The sequence below is a fragment of the Callionymus lyra genome, chromosome 7 (genome assembly GCF_982586985.1).
Source record: "Callionymus lyra chromosome 7, fCalLyr1.hap1.1, whole genome shotgun sequence".
NCBI lineage: Eukaryota > Metazoa > Chordata > Actinopteri > Syngnathiformes > Callionymidae > Callionymus > Callionymus lyra.
The window spans coordinates 1,553,552-1,563,551 of NC_141824.1; the positions used below are offsets into that span (position 1 = coordinate 1,553,552).

The 10,000-nt window shown below is 44.0% G+C and overlaps 1 protein-coding gene across 3 annotated transcripts in view; it reads right to left on the minus strand.

The window, feature by feature from the left end:
• The window catches only part of kcnab1a (potassium voltage-gated channel subfamily A regulatory beta subunit 1a), an 84,726-nt gene that overhangs the window by 59,146 nt on the left and 15,580 nt on the right, over window positions 1-10,000 (minus strand). For 2 of the 3 annotated variants that reach the window (XM_087794858.1, XM_087794857.1), the window contains exon 1: window positions 3,523-4,315. The exons of the other annotated variant lie outside the window; for it this stretch is intronic. In XM_087794858.1, the coding sequence (XP_087650984.1) occupies window positions 3,523-3,728 (206 nt within the window). In that variant the 5' untranslated portion in view covers window positions 3,729-4,315. Of the gene's footprint in view, window positions 1-3,522; window positions 4,316-10,000 lie in introns of those variants that run through there. 3 annotated transcript variants of the gene reach the window in all.

A 10,000-nucleotide genomic window follows, 5' to 3' on the forward strand; every position in this document is an offset into this window, starting at 1 on the left:
CAACCATGTGTTCACGAACAGATGGACCACAACCATGTGTTCACGAACAGATGGACCACAACCATGTGTTCACGAACAGATGGACCTCAACCATGTGTTCACGAACAGATGAACCTCAACCATGTGTTCACGAACAGATGAACCTCAACTATGTGTTCACAAACAGATGAACCTCAACCATGTGTTCACGAACAGATGAACCTCAACCATGTGTTCGTGAACAGATGAACCTCAACCATGTGTTCACGAACAGATGGACCTCAACCATGTGTTCACGAACAGATGAACCTCAACCATGTGTTCACAAACAGATGAACCTCAACCATGTGTTCACGAACAGATGAACCTCAACCATGTGTTCACGAACAGATGAACCTCAACCATGTGTTCGTGAACACATGAACCACAACCATGTGTTCATGAACCACAACCATGTGTTCACGAACACATGAACCTCAACCATGTGTTCACGAACACATGGTTGTTGTTGTTCATCTGTTCGTGAACACATGAACCACAACCATATGTTCACGAACAGATGAACCTCAACCATGTGTTCACGAACAGATGAACGTCAACCATGTGTTCACGAACACATGAACCACAACCATGTGTTCACGAACACATGAACCACAACAATGTGTTCACGAACAGATGAACAACAACAACCATGTGTTCACGAACAGATGAACCTCAACCATGTGTTCACGAACAGATGAACCTCAACCATGTGTTCACGAACAGATGAACCTCAACCATGTGTTCACGAACAGATGAACGTCAACCATGTGTTCACGAACAGATGAACGTCAACCATGTGTTCACGAACACATGAACCACAACCATGTGTTCACGAACACATGAACCACAACAATGTGTTCACGAACAGATGAACAACAACAACCATGTGTTCGTGAACACATGAACCACAACCATGTGTTCACGAACAGATGAACCTCAACCATGTGTTCACGAACAGATGAACCTCAACCATGTGTTCACGAACAGATGAACCTCAACCATGTGTTCACGAACAGATGAACCTCAACCATGTGTTCACGAACAGATGGACCTCAACCATGTGTTCACGAACAGATGAACCACAACCATGTGTTCACGAACAGATGGACCTCAACCATGTGTTCACGAACAGATGAACCTCAACCATGTGTTCACGAACAGATGGACCACAACCATGTGTTCACGAACAGATGGACCACAACCATGTGTTCACGAACAGATGGACCTCAACCATGTGTTCACGAACAGATGAACCTCAACCATGTGTTCACGAACAGATGAACCTCAACTATGTGTTCACAAACAGATGAACCTCAACCATGTGTTCACGAACAGATGAACCTCAACCATGTGTTCGTGAACAGATGAACCTCAACCATGTGTTCACGAACAGATGAACCTCAACCATGTGTTCACGAACAGATGAACCTCAACCATGTGTTCACGAACAGATGAACCTCAACCATGTGTTCACGAACAGATGAACCTCAACCATGTGTTCGTGAACAGATGAACCACAACCATGTGTTCACGAACAGATGAACCTCAACCATGTGTTCACGAACAGATGAACCTCAACTATGTGTTCACGAACAGATGAACCTCAACCATGTGTTCACGAACAGATGAACCTCAACCATGTGTTCACAAACAGATGGACCTCAACCATGTGTTCACGAACAGATGGACCACAACCATGTGTTCACGAACAGATGAACCTCAACTATGTGTTCGTGAACAGATGAACCTCAACCATATGTTCACGAACAGATGGACCTCAACCATGTGTTCACGAACAGATGAACCTCAACCATGTGTTCACGAACAGATGGACCTCAACTATGTGTTCGTGAACAGATGAACCTCAACCATATGTTCACGAACAGATGGACCTCAACCATGTGTTCACGAACAGATGAACCTCAACCATGTGTTCACGAACAGATGAACCTCAACCATGTGTTCACGAACAGATGAACCTCAACCATGTGTTCACGAACAGATGAACCTCAACCATGTGTTCACGAACAGATGAACCTCAACCATGTGTTCATGAACAGATGAACCACAACAACCATGTGTTCACGAACAGATGAACCTCAACTATGTGTTCACGAACAGATGAACCTCAACCATGTGTTCACGAACAGATGAACCTCAACCATGTGTTCACGAACAGATGAACCTCAACCATGTGTTCACGAACAGATGAACCTCAACCATGTGTTCACGAACAGATGAACCACAACAACCATGTGTTCACGAACAGATGAACCACAACAACCATGTGTTCACGAACAGATGAACAACAACCATGTGTTCATGAACAGATGAACCACAACAACCATGTGTTCACGAACAGATGAACCACAACCATGTGTTCACGAACAGATGGACCTCAACAACCATGTGTTCACGAACAGATGAACCACAACCATGTGTTCACGAACACTTTGTTCATCTGATTCTTCAGCAGTGAATTCTTTCATGAATCTTGAATCATCCATTAATCACAGCTTCACTCGTTCTCTAGAACCCAGTTATCGTCCAGAACCTTCTTCGTTAAGTTCAGGAAGATTCTGAACGTTTGCTCACGACCTCTTGACCTTCTCTGCCTCCAGAACCTCTTTCTACACAAAGTCTCGAGCGACTGGATCGAGTCACAGTCGACACGAGGAACCAAACACTGTTGACATCAAACAAAAATAAAAGAACAAACTCGTATAAAGATGTTTTTCAAGTAAGAAAAGTGTTTTTGTTGTTTCTTTATTGCAACATTTTGCTCTCGTGACCAAAACCAAAGACAAAACAAATTCACAACATTTAATGAAATTGTGAAAGAGTTTGTGAGTTTGTTTTGCACTTCTGGGCCACCGTACTTTTATATCTTTAAATGATCAGAAGAACATGGAACATTATCACATCAAGACACACACTCACACACACACACTCACACACACACACCTGACACACACCCTCACACACACCTGACACACACCCTCACACACACCTGACACACACCCTCACACACACCTGACACACACCCTCACACACACACACACACACACCTGACACACACCCTCACACACACACACACACACACCTGACACACACCTGACACACACCCTCACACACACACACACACACACCTGACACACACCTGACACACACCCTCACACACAGACCCTCACACACACACACACACCTGACACACACCCTCACACACATCTGACACACACTCACACACACACCCTGACACACACACACACACACACACCTGACACACACCCTCACACACACCTGACACACACACCTGAGACACACCCTCACACACACACACACACCTGACACACACCCTCACACACACACACACCCTCACACACACCTGACACACACCCTCACACACACCTGACACACACCCTCACACACACCTGACACACACCCTCACACACACCTGACACACACACCTGACACACACCCTCACACACACCTGACACACACCTGTACTTCATGCCTGTGTGTTTGGCCGTGGACTCCTTCAGGGAGATGTGTCGTGGCGTGAAGGATCCGAAGCTGCGAGCGATGATGGCCACGGTCCTGAACTTGGCTCTGGCCTGGTTGACCACGTTGGGGCTGGTGGCGCTCGGCTTGTGGTCTCCATTCCCTCTCTTCAGGTTGTGGTCGGTGCAGGCGATGGACACCTGCATGGCTTCGGTGGAGCGAGGTCTGCTGAGAAGATCTGCTGAGAAGATCTGCTGAGAAGATCTGCTGAGAAGATCTGCTGAGAAGATCTGCTGAGAAGATCTTCACCGGCCGTGGAAGTGTCTCAAAGTCAGAGCGAGTGTGCAGAAGCTTCTCATCCAAGGACCTTCAAAGGAAGCGTTCACTCCATCACTTCCTCTCAGAGCAGGATCCTCCGGGAACATCCACGAGGCTGCAGCGTCCACAGCAGCGTGAGAGGAAGTGTGAGAGGAAGTGTGAGAGGAAGTGTGAGAGGAAGTGTGAGAGGAAGTGTGAGAGGAAGTGTTAGAGGAAGTGTGAGAGGAAGTGTGTCCAGGTGCTGCTCTGACGGAACAGAGGGATGAGAGTCAGGAGGAGGAGAGGAGGAGGAGGAGAAGACGGAGCTGGAGCTGTGGAGGAGACATTCTATGGACCAGGAAGGATGAATGTTCTTCTTCTCTTCTTCTCCGTCTTGACCGGTCACTGGTGTCACTTTTCTTCCTGCCCTCACTCCTTCATTCATCCCTCGTTCCTCTTCTTCTTTCTCCTCTGAGTCTCAGCAGCTCCTCGCAGTCGAAGCTCCAGCAGAGAAGTGAGAGAAGCTGCAACACTCTCTCTCTCCCTCCCACAGACTCGCTCTACCTGCCTCACTCTCTCTCCACACACACACACACACACACTCACTCACACACACACACACACTCACACACACTCACACTCACTCTCTCTCCACACACACACACACACACACACACACACACACACACACACACACACACACACACACACACACACACACCCCCACACACACTCACTCACACACACACACACACACACACACTCACTCACACACACACACACACACTCACTCACACACACACACACTCACTCACACACACACACACACACACACACACACACACACACACACACTTCCTGCAGCATATTATCATCAGAGCGTTTAAACAACTGTCCCTGAACACAACACAAGAGTCGTGAACAGAAACACGAGACACGAGGATGCAAATCATTTCTTACAGAATAAAGTTCTGATGAGGCGTCGACAGCTTCAGTCGCTCCAACACGTTAAAATCACGCGTGTTTGTCTGACGTCGACGAATGAAAGAACATGTGAGACAAGCTACGTTAGCAAAAGCTGCATCGGTGGGATTTTAACTGGCTCCCCCTAGTGGTGGTTTGTATCTGAGGTTTGTTGAATTGAAACAGACTCAAATTATTTTATAGATGAAATAAAACACAAAAATCTATGATGTTTTTAAGTCTGATGGATACAATGTATGTTTTTACTGAAATATGTAAAGTAGGTAAGTTATAGTTATTCGTAAAGATGTTTCTAGACCAGGGTCACAAACAACTTCAACAAAAACAATAGACAGTAAAAATATATACTTTAAAAGATCAACATAAGAAAAACACAAGAGTCTCAGAAAGTCAAGGAAAAACCTGCACCAATATTAAAGGCCCAATCTGTAGCATTACAAACAGTGTTTCTGGCACATCCTAGCGGCAGAATTGTGTAACTGCACTATCGGAAGTTTCACATTTTAAATTCTCTGCGTGTTCATTTTGTTTAAAAACAAGATAAAGAGGCTCGTTTTATCTTCTGATATTTTAAAGTCGTTCCTCAGTGACTCGTCGTAGAATTTAAAGTAAAAAGTGAGTCAAGACTTTTCCTTGTAGGCTTTTTATCAAAGTATTTGATGTAATTGGCCCCTGAGTTACCAATATGGTGAACCTCTCCCTTTCCACAGGGGTTTTTAATGCATTTAAACCATTGTGGAGCCTCTGCTAAAAAAAACAGGCGTTCCTGGATCAGAGCGACATCCATGACAAGTGTGGAGTCCCTCAAGGTTCTGTTCTGGGTCCTTTATTGTTTTTGCTGTACTTGATTCCCCTCGGTAAAATCATTCAGAGATTTCCAGATGTTTCTTATCACATGTTTGCTGATGACATCCAGCTCTACTGCTCTGTTTATCAACTGAGCTCCAGAGGCTGAACTTAGTCAATTGTTGCTAGAAATCAAACAATGAGTGAAAACACTTTGAAGCTAAATGTGGACAAAACTGAAACTCTGGTGATTGTTGATGATAAGATTCCAGGGTTGAGTCAGTACTTGAGTGACTTATGTCAGTCTGTCAAACTGAGCCTGAGAAACCTGGGTGTTGTATTTGATAAAGACATGTCTCTTGTTCAACACTGAAGAAAACTGACCAGAAACTGTTTCCTTCAACTGAGAAAAATCTCTAAACTTAGGAAAATGTTGTCAGAACATGATCTGGATCTTATAATCCATGTGTTTGTTTCTTCTCGTCTGGACTATTGTAACAGTTTGTTTTCATGTCTTAACAAGAAGGATCGTCTCGTCTGCAGTTGATTCAGAATTCTGAGCCGCTCTAGTAGAAGAACTCACATTTCTCCTTCAAACTCTTCACTGGCTTCCAGTTTCTTTCAGGATCAACTTTAAAATTCTGGTTCTTACTTTCAGATCTATTCATGGTCAGGCTCCTCCTTCCATCACTGATCTGATCCAGCCTTACACCCCAGCTCGGGCTCTGAGGTCTGTGGATCAGAATCTACTTATGGTTCCACGCACACGGCTCAGGACCAGAGGAGAGAAATCTTTTCAGGCTGTTGCTCCTAAGCTTTGGAACGATCTTCTCTCTCTTTGCTCTTGATGATCTACTGACTCCTTCAAGAAACATCTTAAGACGTTTCTATTTGTTCAGGCTTTTCCTTGAATTTCTGGAACTCCTGTGTTGTTCTCAGTATTATCTTGATCTTTAAAGTATGTCCTTTTTTGAATATTGTTTTGATTGTTTAAGCGCTTTGTGACCCTGGTCTGGAAAAGCGCTGTATAAATAAATAAATAAAAATAAATAAAAATTTAAAAAAAAGACTGTTGAACATCAAACTATCATGAAAATATGATAATAATAATAATAATATAAATAAATGTTACTTGTTGCTGCTTCGAAGTGAGCAGACGCTTCTATGAAGACAAGAAATCATCAGATAAAGAACTTTACAGATGAACGGAGACTCACTGATGCTGAAGAACTTCTTCACCTCATGACCTTGATCAGAGAGAAAATGTTTCTCATTGAAATCCTTTGAAAAGACGTTTACATCAAATATGAGGTCAGAGTCAAGTCGTCAGGATCGTGTCAATCATGTCATCTTGGATCTCAGAACATTTGAACATATTGAAGTTTGAGTTTCTCGTATGATAAACTTCGATCATCTCATCAGTCGTCCATCATCATCACCATTATCATGCTTTGATGACATTGAACTCGAGCATCTAGTGAAGGACGAGCTTCATCGCTGGAGTCTTCTCATGACCACTGGTCGAACTCTGGTCCAAACGACCGTCAGAACATCAGAGAAGGTCAGATGTTGACATGTATTGAACTCGATCTGATCACAAATAACACATCGTTTCAAATGAAAACGATGAGTAAACGGATGAAGAACGAGATCCAAGTGTCTTCAGAGACTCGACGTGTTTTCTTGAGTCTCATCATCTCCGTCCATCGTGTCCTCCTCAGCGAGCCTGAGATCGATCCTCACGTCGTTCATCGAGGCCTCGACAACCTTCTCTAATGTCCTCGTGAACCTGATCCTGGAGACAGAAGGTCTGCTGACACCAGGACCTGCTCCAGGATCAACCAGACAATGATTCAAAAACACGAGAAGAATCTTCTTTATTTCAGGTCTTTGTGAAACGAGACGTTGACGTGAGACTGTGACGCTGGTGAAGGACCATCATCTCAGTGTGTCTGATGGACCTGACGGAGTCTGAGGATCATCAGGAGTCAACGAGCCACAAGACATGACCTCGAGAGATCTTCATCGACACGTGTGGAGACAACACAACGTAAACACAACGCACAACTTCAACACAAGCAACACTGGAAATGTTGAAAAAACAAGTTATGAAAACGTAATAATCCATCAAAGGTCAACATGAATGACCTCTGGTGACCCCGGCCAGGTGAGTGTGACATAATCACAGCTGTCACCATGGTAACGGTGAGAGGATGAACCACCTGAGGATGAAATGTATGGAGTCATGGGTTCACACACCACAGACTCACAACTATGACACGTTTCACTGAAAACACAAAAGAAAAACGAGATTCAAGACTTTCTTCAACAAGATCTTCATCAAGAGAACAAACGACCACCAGCAGCTCTGATGCATCGCTATGGAAACAGTATAGAGGCAGAGTGTGTGTGTGTGTGTGTGTGTGTGTGTGTGTGTGTGTGTGTGTGTGTGTGTGTGTGTGTGTGTGTGTGTGTGTGTTTTTATGAGAGTGTGTGTGTGTGTGTGTGTGTGTGTGTGTGTGTTTATGAGAGTGTGAGTGCATGAGTGTGTGTGAGTGTGTGTGTGTGTGAGTGTGTGTGTATTTATGAGAGTGTGAGTGCATGAGAGTGTGTGTGTGTGTGTGTGTGTGTTGATGTGTGTATCAATGTGTATGTTGATGTGTGTATCTATGTGTGTGTTGATGTGTGTATCTATGTGTGTGTTGCATGTGTGTGTTGATGTGTGTATCTATGTGTGTGTTGACGTGTGTATCTATGTGTGTGTTGATGTGTGTATCTATGTGTGTACCGATGTGTTTATCTATGTTTGTGTTGATGTGTGTATCTATGTGTGTGTTGATGTGTGTATCTATGTGTGTACCGATGTGTTTATCTATGTTTGTGTTGATGTGTGTATCTATGTGTGTGTTGATGTGTGTATCTATGTGTGTGTTGATGTGTGTGTTGCATGTGTGTGTTGATGTGTGTATCTATGTGTGTGTTGACGTGTGTATCTATGTGTGTGTTGATGTGTGTATCTATGTGTGTACCGATGTGTTTATCTATGTTTGTGTTGATGTGTGTATCTATGTGTGTGTTGATGTGTGTATCTATGTGTGTACCGATGTGTTTATCTATGTTTGTGTTGATGTGTGTATCTATGTGTGTACCGATGTGTTTATCTATGTTTGTGTTGATGTGTGTATCTATGTGTGTGTTGATGTGTGTATCTATTTGTGTAGTGATGTGTTTATCTATGTTTGTGTTGATGTGTGTATCTATGCGTGTGTTGATGTGTGTATCTATATGTGTGTAGTGATGTGTGTATCTATATGTGTGTAGTGATGTGTGTATCTATGTGTGTGTAGTGATGTGTGTAACTTTGTGAACTAATCGATGGATCTAAGCTCGTGCTCACTGGTCCAGAAGTGAATCACGTCTCTGTAGCATCAATGGTTCTGCAGGTCAAAGGTCAAACACACACTCTGTCAAACAGCAGCAGAACTAACGTCACCAGAGCCGACTACACAACTCAGGGGTCACTCAGGGGTCAGGGATCCCAGAAGACCTCAGGAGTGCAGGAGCCAAGACTCATCAACACATCAACCAATGTAGGCTCTGACATCACGTAAGAAGGTTCTCACATCACCTAAGAAGGTTCTGACGTCACGTAAGAAGGTTCTCACATCACGTAAGAAGGTTCTGACATCACCTAAGAAGGTTCTGACGTCACATAAGAAGGTTCTGACGTCACGTAAGAAGGTTCTCACATCACCTAAGAAGGTTCTGACGTCACGTAAGAAGGTTCTCACATCACCTAAGAAGGTTCTGACATCACCTAAGAAGGTTCTGACGTCACATAAGAAGGTTCTGACGTCACGTAAGAAGGTTCTCACATCACGTAAGAAGGTTCTGACATCACCTAAGAAGGTTCTGACATCACCTAAGAAGGTTCTGACGTCACATAAGAAGGTTCTGACGTCACGTAAGAAGGTTCTCACATCACGTAAGAAGGTTCTGACATCACGTAAGAAGGTTCTCACATCACGTAAGAAGTTTCTGACGTCACGTAAGAAGTTTCTGACGTCACGTAAGAAGGTCCTCACCTCACGTAAGAAGTTTCTGACGTCACGTAAGAAGGTCCTCACGTCACGTAAGAAGTTTCTGACGTCACGTAAGAAGTTTCTGACGTCACGTAAGAAGGTTCTCACCTCACGTAAGAAGTTTCTGACGTCACGTAAGAAGGTCCTCACGTCACGTAAGAAGGTTCTCACATCACGTTAGAAGGTTCTGACGTCACGTAAGAAGGTTCTCACGTCACGTAAGAAGGTTCTCACATCACCTAAGAAGGTTCTCACGTCACGTAAGAAGGTTCTCACGTCACGTAAGAAGGTTCTCATGACACGTAAGAAGGTTCTCATGTCACGTAAGA